This window comes from Ranitomeya imitator, chromosome 7 (genome assembly GCF_032444005.1).
Source record: "Ranitomeya imitator isolate aRanImi1 chromosome 7, aRanImi1.pri, whole genome shotgun sequence".
Classification (NCBI taxonomy): domain Eukaryota; kingdom Metazoa; phylum Chordata; class Amphibia; order Anura; family Dendrobatidae; genus Ranitomeya; species Ranitomeya imitator.
This window is the reverse complement of record NC_091288.1, coordinates 44,287,875-44,302,137: the sequence shown is the minus strand read 5'-3', so window position 1 is coordinate 44,302,137 and position 14,263 is coordinate 44,287,875. Positions and strand designations below refer to the sequence as shown.

The 14,263-nt window shown below is 41.0% G+C and overlaps 1 protein-coding gene across 5 annotated transcripts in view; it reads right to left on the bottom strand.

The window, feature by feature from the left end:
- Positions 1 to 14,263, bottom strand: part of MAP3K20 (mitogen-activated protein kinase kinase kinase 20) — a 196,013-nt gene that overhangs the window by 127,631 nt on the left and 54,119 nt on the right. For all 5 annotated transcript variants that reach the window (XM_069733161.1, XM_069733165.1, XM_069733162.1 and 2 more), the window contains exon 3: positions 10,457 to 10,544. In XM_069733161.1, the coding sequence (XP_069589262.1) occupies positions 10,457 to 10,544 (88 nt within the window). The remainder of the gene's footprint in view (positions 1 to 10,456; positions 10,545 to 14,263) is intronic.

Genomic DNA, 14,263 nt, shown 5'->3' with positions numbered 1-14,263 from the left:
ATGTAACTGCAGACTTGTGAATTCTCACATCGTGCGCACTACGCGCTGTGAGGATTCTCCGGCGCCAGGAGTGGGCGGACATGTGGCTGCAAGTATATGATTTGCTTCCTTCCAGTCACATTCCGACTAGACTGTTTCTGGCCTAGCTCAATACACATGCACTGAGTGAGTCCGCGCACGTCTAGTCGGCACATGACTGCATGTATGCAAATCACATACTTGTCGCTCCTGGTGATGGCGCCGCAAAATCCTCAGCGCACAGTACGTGCAATGTGAGGATCACAAGTCTGCAGTCACATAGAGTGACTACGGACTTGCGGCTTAAGACCAGACAACCTCTTTAAGTTTGCGCCATTACATAGCTTTGATTTAGTGGCTAAAAAAAATCATAACGATAATATAAGCTCCCTTCTGAGACGAGAAGGAATAATTCAGGGACACTGACAGAACGGCTGCCTATGCGTATATCAGCATTGTTTACTTACTGCTAATCAGCTCTGTTAGAACATATTGCTGGTTATCTGCTCTATCTGTAAACTAATATTAACCTGGAAGCTCGCCTGAGGAAGCGATAAGAGATTAAAAAAAAAAAAAAGATCTCCGAGTAGTAATGATGAATTATATAAAGAAAAAATAGATAAATCACCATTTTTATTAGAATTAAATTTACATTTTGGATGGTACAGAATATGGGAGAACACAGGTAAAAAAGTTACAAATTAATAACATTCACGCATCTGAGATGTAGGACATTCATACAGGGACTAAAATATAGTTGAAGATCTTTTCTAGTAGTTTAATATTGGTAACTACAATCCTCAGGATAGGTAATCATTATCAGATCACTGGGGGGGTCAAAACAGCTGACACGATAGAAGAAAGAAAACACTGCCGCACCCTGGATTCACTCATTCTGCAATCTAGTATGTACAGTGAAACATAGAGGCTGTAGAAACTAAATAGCACAACATTTTGAAATAAAACCTTACTGCATAATGGATTTTTAGTTAAAGATTTATTCATTAAAGTAGTAAAAAAGAAATTGGGAAGTGGAAGGAACCACAGCAACTCAGCCACCGAAGAGGAGACCACGTAACATTACGGAGCGGAGTCAAGGAGTGCTGAAGAGCAAAGGGAAGAAAAGTCACCATCGCTCTGCTGACTCCATAACTGCAGATTCCAAACCTCCTCCGGTGTTAACATCAGCACAAAACTGTGTCCACTCCAGGAGCTTCATGGCAGACCAGCTGCATGCAACCGTACATCACCAAGCACAATGCCGAGTATTGGATGAGGTAGTGTGAAGCCGCCACCGCTGGACCCTGACAAAGTAGAAATGTTCTCTGTCCAGTGACAAATTACTCATAATTCGTCAGGCTAATGGATGCATCTTGATTTGGTGAATGCCAGGAGAACATTTCTTGCCTCACTGCATTGTGCCAACTGTAAAGTTTGATAGATGATAGATAATATTATGGGCTTATTTTTTTAGGGGTTGGGGCCCCTTCGTTTTTGTGAAAATAAATCTTAATGCTTCTGCCTACAAGACATTTTGGACAATTGCATGTTTCCAACTTTGAGGGAACTGCTTGGGGAAGGCTCTTATCTGTTCCAGCATGACTGCCCAATGCACCAAGCGAGGTCCATAAAGACATGGATGGAGCTTGGCGTGGAAAAACCTGACTGGCCGCACGGAGGCCTGGCCTCAACCCCCATTAACTAGAGCAGAGATTGCTAAGCTGTACAAAGACAAGAACGAGGAAGCACAGCCCTGACTGCTGAGTGTTACCGATGAGTCTGCCAACACCATGTCAGCCAGGCTAAAAATAATATATATAGTAAAATGTGTTCAAGTATGAAGGAATGTCAATCCTGTAAGCCTACAGGGACGTCAGTGGATATTTAGAGAGGAAAAGGAGAAACAAAAACTGCCTATAAATTTATGCCACCCAATCTGGACAACAAGAGACAGAAGAGGAGAAGTTAAATAAATAGACATATAATAATGTAATATATCAGCTCTGCGCATTGCACACTGCCACGATTTCAGCAGTCTATAGTCACACAACGGTTCTGCAGACTTGTCATTTCAGCCCCTTCAAAGCTGTCCTGACCCAAATGTAGGATTTCCCTAAAATAAGATTTTACAGCAATGATTTTTTCTTTTTATTGGGATCTAAGGGATAACGGTTTACCTTGTGGAGAGTGAAAAGCCAGGCCTGGCATGTCAGAGTGAGGAGACTTATATGGCCAGTAATGGGAAAATGAAATGTGCAAATTTCCTCTTCAGAGAGGAAGAGCACTAGAACTCGAGTGCCACCTTTATTTAATTTCCCAGAGGAAGCATGCATGGTGTATAAGTCTCCTCACTCTGACATGCCAGGCCTGGCTTGTCACTCTTCATAAGGAGAAACGTTACCCCTTAGATCCCAGTTTTAAAGGGACACTGTCACCTGAATTTGGAGGGAACAATCTTCAGCCATAGGGGCGGGGTTTTTGGGTGTTTGATTCACCCTTTCCTTACCCGCTGGCTGCATGCTGGCTGCAAAATTGGATTGAAGTTCATTCTCTGTCCTCCATAGTACACGCCTGCGCAAGGCAAGATTTCCTTGTGCAGGCATGTACTACGGAGGACAGAGAATGAACTTCAATATTGCAGCCAGCATGCAGCCAGCGGGTAAGGAAAGGGTGAATCAAACACCCAAAAACCCTGCCCCTATGGCTGAAGATTGTTCCCTCCAAATTCAGGTGACAGTGTCCCTTTAAGGCTCTCTGCTAGCCAAATCAAGTCTCATACTTTGCCCTGATGAGTTGCAATACCCGTAAAACACTTAGTCTGCACATTGAAATTCTGGGTTTAGATTTTATCCTAATACAAGGCTCGTGAAAAGGTCGATATTAAACTTTAGGATTGCTACTTCCAATAGGTAACGCCAGAGCTCTAGTCCTCTTCCTCTCCGAAGAGGTCATTTGAATACTTATTTTTATTATATTATTAGAAAATAAGCGTGACCATAATGATTTCCACAGGTAACACCAATACATACATTTCTCTCTCTATATGTATATATGTATATATATATACCGTATATAGAGAGACCGATTCTGCGCTTCTATCCATTTTTACGTCTGCTAATACATAGTGAGGTGAGCCACAAGAGTTAAGGGAAACATTTCTCCACGCAGAAGGGATAATAAAACTTCACGTTTATTCTATATGCTTGTAAAAAAAACATGTTGGAAACACCAATGACTAACACTATCTAGTCGAAACGCGTCGGTCTGGAACGCCCAAGATTTTCATTGGCGTATACAACATGTCTTTTTTTACAAGCATATAGAATAAACGTGACATTTTATTACCCCTTCTGCACTGGAGAAATGTTTCCCTTTGTATTTCTGTCTCAAGAAATGCCTGGGACCAGGGTGGCTCCGTGCGTGGACTCTACCTCTCCTGAAGTGCATGGACAACGGTGAGCGGACTACTCATTCCCCTTTTTTTTGAAGCCACAAGCGTTAGGTACTGTCCCAATACGGGTACACCTTACCATGGTGGGATGGCTTTTACCTTTTTTTAATCAAAACAATGTTCACCAAGTTCCCTATGTTTTTAAATGTAGTACTATTACTATTTATTTACTTACTACTTGGTATTTGCTCATTTTGTCTTTATCTTAGGTTCTACAACAATATTTTGCAGCAATTTTTTTCTGCTATTAGAAAATAAACAGATTGACCACACTGATTTCTACAGGTAACACCAATACATAAATTATCCTATCCAGCCTTATAAAATAACATGAGTAGGTACACAGAATACCGTCTTCCTTTAAGTACTTAATTGTCTTATGGGTAATTCACCGTAATACCATGTAATAACCAGCTGAAACGTTTCTATCCACTCGCTAGGAAGAAAAAGCAAACTGAGAAGTAGTAATACCTCTGTTATTATTCAGAAAATGCCAGAAAATGATATTTATCCGCAGGGTTAGGGGAATTCATGGTACATTAATAAGCAAAGGGATTAGGGGAGTTACATTGTGTAAACGACCTCCACTTTTTTGTAATGTCTACAAGACAAATCAAGCAAATTGCAGTTATCTGATGTGTTACTCTTTTATGCTTCATCATGCATGCAAGGATTATTAATGGAGAAATTATTAATCTTACTGTTAAATGAAAAGATATTGTTATATTTTTGACACTTAAAGAGTATCGATCGGTTTAGTTTTTTACTTAATAAATCAATAGAATATATGAAAATAAGCAACTTTGTAATATACTTCTCATTGTCTTTTTCTCCTCCTGGACTGATCATCTTCCCTCAATTCATGCTCAACCTCTTCATGACCGGAGCTTTTTTCGGTGTTTCGTTCTCGTTTTTTTTGCTCCCCTCCTTCCCAGAGCCATAACTTTTTTATTTTTCCATCAATATGGCCACTTGAGGGCTTATTTTTTGCTGGACGAGTTGTACGGTAATTTTGAACGACACCATTGGTTTTACCATGTTGTGTATTCGAAAACGGGAACAAAATTCTAAGTGTGGTGAAATTTTAAAAAAAAAAGTGCAAACCCACACTTGTTTTTTGTTTGGCTTTTTTGCTAGGTTCACTAAATGCTAAAATAATTGACCTGCAGTTATGATTCGCCAGGTCATTTCGAGTTCATAGACACCAAACATTTCTAGGTTATTTTTTATCTAAGTGGTGAAAAAAAAATCCAAACTTTAAAAAAAAAATAACAAAATTGCACAATTTTCCGAGACCCGTAGCGTCTCCATTTTTTGGGATCTCGGGACAGGTGAGGGTTTACTTTTGCGCGCCATGCTAATGTTTTTTAATGATACCACTTTTGTGCATATAAGTTCTTTTGATCACCCGTTATTGCATTTTAATGCAATGTCGCTGGCGACCAAAAAAAGGAATTCTGGCGCTTTGATTTTTTTCTCGCTATGCTGCTTAGCAATCAGGTTAATCCTTTTTTTATTGATAGATCGGGCGATTCTGAATGCGGCGATACCAAATATGTGTAGGTTTGATTTTAGTTTTACTTTGAATGGGGCATAAGGGGGGTGATTTGAACATTTATGTTTTTTTTTATTTTTTCATATTTTTAAACACTTTTTTTTTTTTTTTACTTTTGGCATGCTTCAATAGAAGTTGGCATTGCCTGATCGGCTCTGATACAAAGGAGCAAAGCTCAAATCGCTCCTATGTAGGAGAATTACTGCATTGCTATGCAGCAATCTGGCATCAACAACCATAGAGATCTTCAGGAGACCTCTGGTTGTCATGCTGATGCACTGCTGACCTCCGATTACGTAATGGGGGTCAGCAGTGCGCGTATTTCCGGCCTGATGGCTGGAAGCAATTGTTAAATGCCGTTGTCAGAGTTTGATAGCGGCATTTAACTAGTTATTAGGCGCGGGCGAATCACGATTCCACCTGCGCCTATTGCGGGCACATGTCAGCTGTTAAAAACAGCTGACATGTCGCGGCTTTAAGATGGGCTCACCGCCGGAGCCCAACTCAAAGCGGGGGGTACTGACGTCGGACGTACTATCCCGTCCGATGTCAGTAAGGGGTTAAAATCAGTATTCAGTGAAGACAGATGTTCACATGACTAAGATAGGAGATGACAGTGGTGTTTTTAAAATTCTATAGAGGGGGAGGAGCTAGCGGAACACACAGACATTCTACTACAAGTTCTCCTGAAACAAAAGTTACAGTTCTCCACAGAACTACATAACCACCAATTGCCATCTATATATTTATGAAATATTCTCAGAATATTCTATAAATGCTCAATAGGTATTGTTTCCTCTGGGAAGATATGAGATAACAGGTTCAAAGGCACAGATGATTGGCCTCGGGGAGACCAAAACATCCAACACCGCGGAGACACCATCACGTGTTTCTCAACGCAGTGATTCCAGAACACTGCCCCCATCCCTTATGGAAAATATGCAGATGCAAGTAAAGAAGCTGCGGAGACACCATCACGTGTTTCTCGACGCAAGCAGTGAATAGCCAGGCCTTTTCCCGGGAAGGAACAACCACGGGAAGAGCAGCATCCTATGAAAGAAAGCCACCTATGCAAAGCATGGTATCCATCCACAGACAGCTGTTTCGGGGTTTTTGCCCCTCATCAGTGTGGAGTAGGAATCTGGCTATTAGGAGCAGTGCCTAGTAAAAAGGCTATAAAGGCACAGATGATTGGCCTCGGGGAGACCAAAACATCCAACACCGCGGAGACACCATCACGTGTTTCTCAACGCAGTGATTCCAGAACACTGCCCCCATCCCTTATGGGAAATATGCAGATGCAAGTAAAGAAGCTGCGTTGAGAAACACGTGATGGTGTCTCGGCGGTGTTGGATGTTTTGGTCTCCCCGAGGCCAATCATCTGTGCCTTTATAGCCTTTTTACTAGGCACTGCTCCTAATAGCCAGATTCCTACTCCACACTGATGAGGGGCAAAAACCCCGAAACAGCTGTCTGTGGATGGATAACATGCTTGGCATAGGTGGCTTTCCTTCATAGGATGCTGCCCTTCCCGTGGTTGTTCCTTCCCGGGGAAAGGCCTGGCTATTCACTGCTTGCGTCGAGAAACACGTGATGGTGTCTCTGCAGCTTCTTTACTTGCATCTGCATATTTCCCATAAGGGATGGGGGCAGTGTTCTGGAATCACTGTGTTGAGAAACACGTGATGGTGTCTCCGCGGTGTTGGATGTTTTGGTCTCCCCGAGGCCAATCATCTGTGCCTTTATATCCTTCATCTGTGCCTTTATAGCCTTTTTACTAGGCACTGCTCCTAATAGCCAGATTCCTACTCCACACTGATGAGGGGCAAAAACCCCGAAACAGCTGTCTGTGGATGGATACCATGCTTGGCATAGGTGGCTTTCCTTCATAGGATGCTGCCCTTCCCGTGGTTGTTCCTTCCCGGGGAAAGGCCTGGCTATTCACTGCTTGCGTCGAGAAACAAGTGATGGTGTCTCCGCAGCTTCTTTACTTGCATCTGCATATTTCCCATAAGGGATGGGGGCAGTGTTCTGGAATCACTGCGTTGAGAAACACGTGATGGTGTCTCCGCGGTGTTGGATGTTTTGGTCTCCCCGAGGCCAATCATCTGTGCCTTTATAGCCTTTTTACTAGGCACTGCTCCTAATAGCCAGATTCCTACTCCACACTGATGAGGGGCAAAAACCCCGAAACAGCTGTCTGTGGATGGATACCATGCTTGGCATAGGTGGCTTTCCTTCATAGGATGCTGCCCTTCCTGTGGTTGTTCCTTCCCGGGGAAAGGCCTGGCTATTCACTGCTTGCGTCGAGAAACACGTGATGGTGTCTCCGCAGCTTCTTTACTTGCATCTGCATATTTCCCATAAGGGATGGGGGCAGTGTTCTGGAATCACTGCGTTGAGAAACACGTGATGGTGTCTCTGCGGTGTTGGATGTTTTGGTCTCCCCGAGGCCAATCATCTGTGCCTTTATAGCCTTTTTACTAGGCACTGCTCCTAATAGCCAGATTCCTACTCCACACTGATGAGGGGCAAAAAACCCGAAACAGCTGTCTGTGGATGGATACCATGCTTGGCATAGGTGGCTTTCCTTCATAGGATGCTGCCCTTCCCGTGGTTGTTCCTTCCCGGGGAAAGGCCTGGCTATTCACTGCTTGCGTCGAGAAACACGTGATGGTGTCTCCGCAGCTTCTTTACTTGCATCTGCATATTTCCCATAAGGGATGGGGGCAGTGTTCTGGAATCACTGTGTTAAGAAACACGTGATGGTGTCTCCGCGGTGTTGGATGTTTTGGTCTCCCCGAGGCCAATCATCTGTGCCTTTATAGCCTTCATCTGTGCCTTTATAGCCTTTTTACTAGGCACTGCTCCTAATAGCCAGATTCCTACTCCACACTGATGAGGGGCAAAAACCCCGAAACAGCTGTCTGTGGATGGATACCATGCTTGGCATAGGTGGCTTTCCTTCATAGGATGCTGCCCTTCCCGTGGTTGTTCCTTCCTGGGGAAAGGCCTGGCTATTCACTGTTTGCGTCGAGAAACACGTGATGGTGTCTCCGCAGCTTCTTTACTTGCATCTGCATATTTCCCATAAGGGATGGGGGCAGTGTTCTGGAATCATTGCATTGAGAAACACGTGATGGTGTCTCCGCGGTGTTGGATGTTTTGGTCTCCCCGAGGCCAATCATCTGTGCCTTTATAGCCTTTTTACTAGGCACTGCTCCTAATAGCCAGATTCCTACTCCACACTGATGAGGGGCAAAAACCCCGAAACAGCTGTCTGTGGATGGATACCATGCTTGGCATAGGTGGCTTTCCTTCATAGGATGCTGCCCTTCCCGTGGTTGTTCCTTCCCGGGGAAAGGCCTGGCTATTCACTGCTTGCGTCGAGAAACACGTGATGGTGTCTCCGCTGCTTCTTTACTTGCATCTGCATATTTCCCATAAGGGATGGGGGCAGTGTTCTGGAATCACTGCGTTGAGAAACACGTGATGGTGTCTCCGCGGTGTTGGATGTTTTGGTCTCCCCGAGGCCAATCATCTGTGCCTTTATAGCCTTTTTACTAGGCACTGCTCCTAATAGCCAGATTCCTACTCCACACTGATGAGGGGCAAAAACCCCGAAACAGCTGTCTGTGGATGGATACCATGCTTGGCATAGGTGGCTTTCCTTCATAGGATGCTGCCTTTCCCGTGGTTGTTCCTTCCCGGGGAAAGGCCTGGCTATTCACCGATAACAGGTTCAAGTCCCCTAAAGTGACTAGTAAATACAGCAACAAATAAAGTTTTAATAAATATAAAAAAATGTAAAAATATAAAAAAAACATCAATCTTTGAATCATCTTTCTTTTCCCCCATTAAAAATAAAGATAATGAACAAATAAGAAAAATATATCTATTTGGTATTGCCACGTTCATAAAATTGCAATCTATTAAAATAGACACTATAAACAAAACAAAAAAAATCAAATTCAGAACACCAAATTTGCTGTGTTTTGGTCGCTGCAACATCACAAAATTGCCCCAAATGGTATCAATAAGAAATATTTCTCACCCTGTAATAAATAACCTCTCAGTCTCAGAAAATGGCAACACAATCCCAAAAATGTAAAAAAAAAATATTTCACCGCTATAATAATAATAAAAAAAACTGGTCAAGTTTGGTATTGCCGTAATCGCACCGATGAGAAAAATCATATTGTGCGATCATTTTTTACCACGCAATGTACACCCTAGAAATAACTACCCCCAAAAAATGTCAGAATCGCTGTGTTATTTTGGGGGTAATTTCACAACAAATAAGAAAAATATATATTTGGTATTGCCACATTCATAAAATTGCAATCTATTAAAATAGACACTATAAACAAAACAAAAAAAATCAAATTCAGAACACCAAATTTGCTGTGTTTTGGTCGCTGCAACATCACAAAATTGCCCCAAATGGTATCAATAAGAAATATTTCTCACCCTGTAATAAATAAGCTCTCAGTCTCAGAAAATGGCAACACAATCCCAAAAATGTAAAAAAAAATATTTCACCGCTATAATAATAATAAAAAAAAACTGGTCAAGTTTGGTATTGCCGTAATCGCACTGATGAGAAAAATCATATTGTGAGATCATTTTTTACCACGCAATGTACACCGTAGAAATAACTACCCCCCAAAAAATGTCAGAATCGCTGTGTTATTTTGGGGGTAATTTCACTGGAATTGGAATTTTTTCCCCATTTTTCAGTACACTATGTGGTAAAATAAATGGAGTCACTAAAAAGTATAGCTCTTCCTGCAAAAAACAAGCCCTTATACATCTATGTGGCCAGAAGAATAAAAACTTTGATTCTTTGAAAAAGGGGAGGAAAAAACGGAATTTGTAAGGAGTTACAATAAATTAACTCTATTTCCAAAAGTGGAAACCATCAACAAGCTGTATACATATCATATACTAATGAGAATGTATTAACAGACCTTTATTTATTCCCAGTATAAAAAGTTACCCACTATCCATTTTAACCCATCTCATGGTAACCCCTGGGAATTACATGACTTTATGTTCACTCCTATCACAGTTACTGATGATGATTGCACAGTTCTTATATTATATTACAATATATTCGCTTACATAGGAGAATATAAAAGGGAGGGTAATCAAAGTGTTACCACAGTAGGCAGAGGTGGTGCTGGCTCTAGCAGCCCATGTAATGTTGTGCTCAACCACCAGAGGATAGATAAAACAGAGAGAGATAGACAATCAGATGCTGATCTGTAATGGAAAAACAATTGCTGCAATGCTTCTAGAACTGGAAATTCCCAGCCGTTTTTTAAAGAAAGACTTTTTACTCTTTATTCCAGGATCACAAATGTTTCAGAAATATTTGGCTGTGACGCAATTAATTGATATATTTTCAGAAACGCAAATTTTATTCTTACCTGTAACAATACAATAATTTGGAGGTTCAAGTACAGCTCCGTAAAATTGGATGATATTTCTGTGGCTGAGCATGCTAAGTATCTCTGCCTGTAAACAGAAAGAAAACCAGAGATGACGACAATATACGTAACACGACAGAGTAACAATTTGTGACGAAACATTCCTGACTTATCACATATAAGGCTGCAACTACACATATCAAAACCACACGCGGCTTTGTAAAAAGGTTTTCAGCTGTACCTCTGAATAGATAAAGCATATAAAACCATAAAAGCCACATAAATGGATCACTCCCTCGTACCACTGTATAGCTAGGAATAGTGCAATCTGATAATGAAAGGTATTGCACGCTGACTGATGTAATTCAATGAGGCAGTGTACATCTGCATATTTTTTCTCAGCTTTATTTGTTGTCAGTAAAAAATGTCAGCAAGTGTTGCGATTTGACTACGAAATCAGATGGGTGCGAGAAAACAAATCGGATGCCATACAGACCACCAGGATGACATTCGATTTTTACGGAGACATTGCAATTCTATAAGATGGGAAACTGTAAATGGTCCGGTAAAAGATCGTTAGCTGGTGGTTAAAAAACAGATTGTGTACAGAGAGCACATGGATGACAAGTGAGGAAAAATCGTCCCACTCTCCTGGGTGAGAATGGAACCGATTTTTTTTTTTTGTACCCCCAGCCTAAAGCTACATTCACACATCCGTGTGACACGAACAAATCCGTGTCTCCAATCCGTGAGACTGAGAGCATGTCTTATTCTCATAGGTTTTGTGGATCAGCCATAGGCATTAAAAGTCTAGGGATCCATGTAAAACGAATTAAAAGGAAGACATTCTTTGGACTTCAATGTTTCTTCAACGTTTCATCCGTTTTTCACTGAACCATTGCAAAAAGTCAATGGATAGTCGTGGAGTCGGTGTCCATTTTGTTGGAGTTGGAATAAACTGGAGCAAATTTAGAAAGAAGTTTGTTCACAAGTTAGTTGAGTTGGATTTTCTTTTGTTTTGTGACAGTAGTAGAATGCAGGATGTGCTGTAAATGTTTTCTGAATAATTTGGGAAAGTTATAAAATGTCCTATAAATGTCTGTTCTGTTCCTGATCTGGGGATCTTGGCTTTTAGCTGAGACGAATCTGTTCTGCACTTTATGTACATGCTCAGTAGTGACCAGTGCTGTGGAGTCGGGAGTCGGAAATTTGGCTTACCGACTCCGCAGCCCTGAAAAAAACAGTCTCAAGTGAAAAAATAAAAATAAATGCAACAAACATGCTAAGCAGAGACAAAATGGATGCCACGCAGTCTGTTTTTCACAGCGGTACAATTTCACATGGATGAGTAAATATAGTTTTAGGCTCAAGATTGCAACGAAGACTAAATATATGATAAAGCTTCACTACAGTATTGTTTTTTTAATTCAGCACTGGAGCGGTGCTACTAATCTAAGTTCCCTGACACTAGTATTATACTCACCAGCCATCATCTACAGCTCTTCCCGATGCCGATCCGGTCCCATGCCGCCATCTTGTGACTGACCGGAAGTCAGAGGTAACGTCACCAGCTCACAGTGTAAGTCTATGAGAGTCGTGTTTCTGCCACGTTCTGGCTCTCATAGACTTACAATGAGTACTGACCTCCGGATCGCCAGAAGCGATCCGGCGGGTCACATGCTGCTGGAGACCGATCAGACCGGTGTCAATAAAAGATGAAGACAATGGCTGATAAGTATAAGATTAGGAGCAGGGAACTTAGATTAGTAGCACCACTTCAATACTATCAAAATAAAAAACACTGCAGTTCTTTTAATTGAACAATGCAGATACAAAGTTTCAAAACTTTTATGCAGAATATAAATCGCACATGTCAGCGATAGGCACACGTCCTCATTTATGAAGAAATTTGTACTAGACTTGAAAAATATAATTATTTACACTTCAAGTGATTTTTCTTCCCTTGTAGATGTGACAGCTTACACATTTAAGTGGACACAATTTTAAAGTTTACGCCATAGACTAAACAATGTCTCTGTTAAGTATTTTCTTACATAAACCGCTCACTCACATGTTTAGTAATTGTCTCATAAACAGTCACATATATGCTTTATGGTTTCAAGTCCACCATGGACAAAGCAGCGCTTGGTTAGAACAAGAAGAAAACGCAGTGTGGAAATAATGTCGCTGCTCTTCATCATTCAACTACGCAGTAAAGTTGTGTGCCCACAGTGTTAGGAGTGGGTTCAAAAATGTCCAAACCAAATAACCTATGAAAAATTGCTTAAGAAACGCTTAGAACATTCTTCCCATTCATTTCGGTTGCTGTTCAATCAGTTCAGTATTTTGAACATCATTTTCCACATCAGGTTTTGAGAAGCTTTGAAGCCAATCCTGATGAAATCATTGTCCAATCAAAAGTCTGCCAAAAAAATGCTTCAAGTGGTTTATTTCCAAGCCCTTTCCACTTGAAATCTCAAGGTTTTCGAAAGTCTCATAAAAAAACACCTCTGTATGCACATACACAGTACAGCTGATCTCGGTGGGGTTGGGATTATTAAGCCATAAATCAAACTGTATTATAAAATATTGTGAAGGAAGATAATATTTCTATCATTAATGCACTTCCTTTTTCTTATATGTATAAGAAAAGATCACATTTTGCTGGTACAAAAAGAAGTCCAAGATATTAAAAAATAAAACACACACAAAAAAATAATCACGCCATGTACTGTATATCAAACTAGAGCCATGTTTATACTTTGAGCATTTTGCCAATTTATAGTTCCGTGTTATTTTCCTATAGAAATATCATGTTGTGTTCACATCGTACTGTGTGAAAAATGATTGATTGCTGCTCAATCGAAAGCGAATCCGCCTGACCCCAACATATAAATGCACACTTAACCAATCATACATGCGTTCTGGATGGGGAGAGGGTTGTACACTGTTGCCAGATGGGTTCGATAGTAGCTTCTCTCCCTTAAGAACAAAAATCGTTCATGTTGAAAACCAAAAATCGGGAAATAGTCGGGACACCAGCATACACATTAGAACGTTATCTGGCAATGCTAAAATTAGTAGCCACCAAAACACTAGGTTCACAAGTTGTGAATTTGGAGCGAATTTCACTGAATCCAAAATGCACAAATATTTTCCGCACTTAATTTTGCATTTGTTTTTTGCAGAAATGCACCAAAAACACAACAAAACAATACCCGTACAACAGTTTAAACTTAGGATTTAGGGTCCTCCTGACTGGGTAAAATTTACAAAAAAAATTGTGCGTTTCCGTAAAAGAAACTGATGTTCTATGGATTAAAAAACATAACAAATGCCAATTTCTGCACAATATCCAGGGAAAAAAATCTAGGATTTGCATGAAAATAAGTTAAAACTCATCCAAAATCTGCATCAAATCCCCAGCCTTGGACCCAATTGTCATCGTTTATCATTCCCTCTTCCAAACCTTGGTTCAAAGCATATCTAAGCAAAAATTGCTGTAATTTTTAGCCTTCTGAATCCCTCAGATCTTTTTAAAAGATGGGTAAGGCTTAGAAAAAAGGGGCATGAATAACTACCATACAGCAAATTTACCATCTAAATGATATCTTAAATCTAAGGCAACTCATAACTGACTTTATCTTCACTTTCCTGAGCACGGACAGCCCAAACTTCATTAACACTAGGACTACTGGACTCGTGACCCCGACTAGAACTACTGCAAGTAAGGCCAGTCTCACACGTCCAGATAATTCCGGTACCGAAAAAATCTGTACCGGAATTATCCGTGTCTGTGTGCCCGTG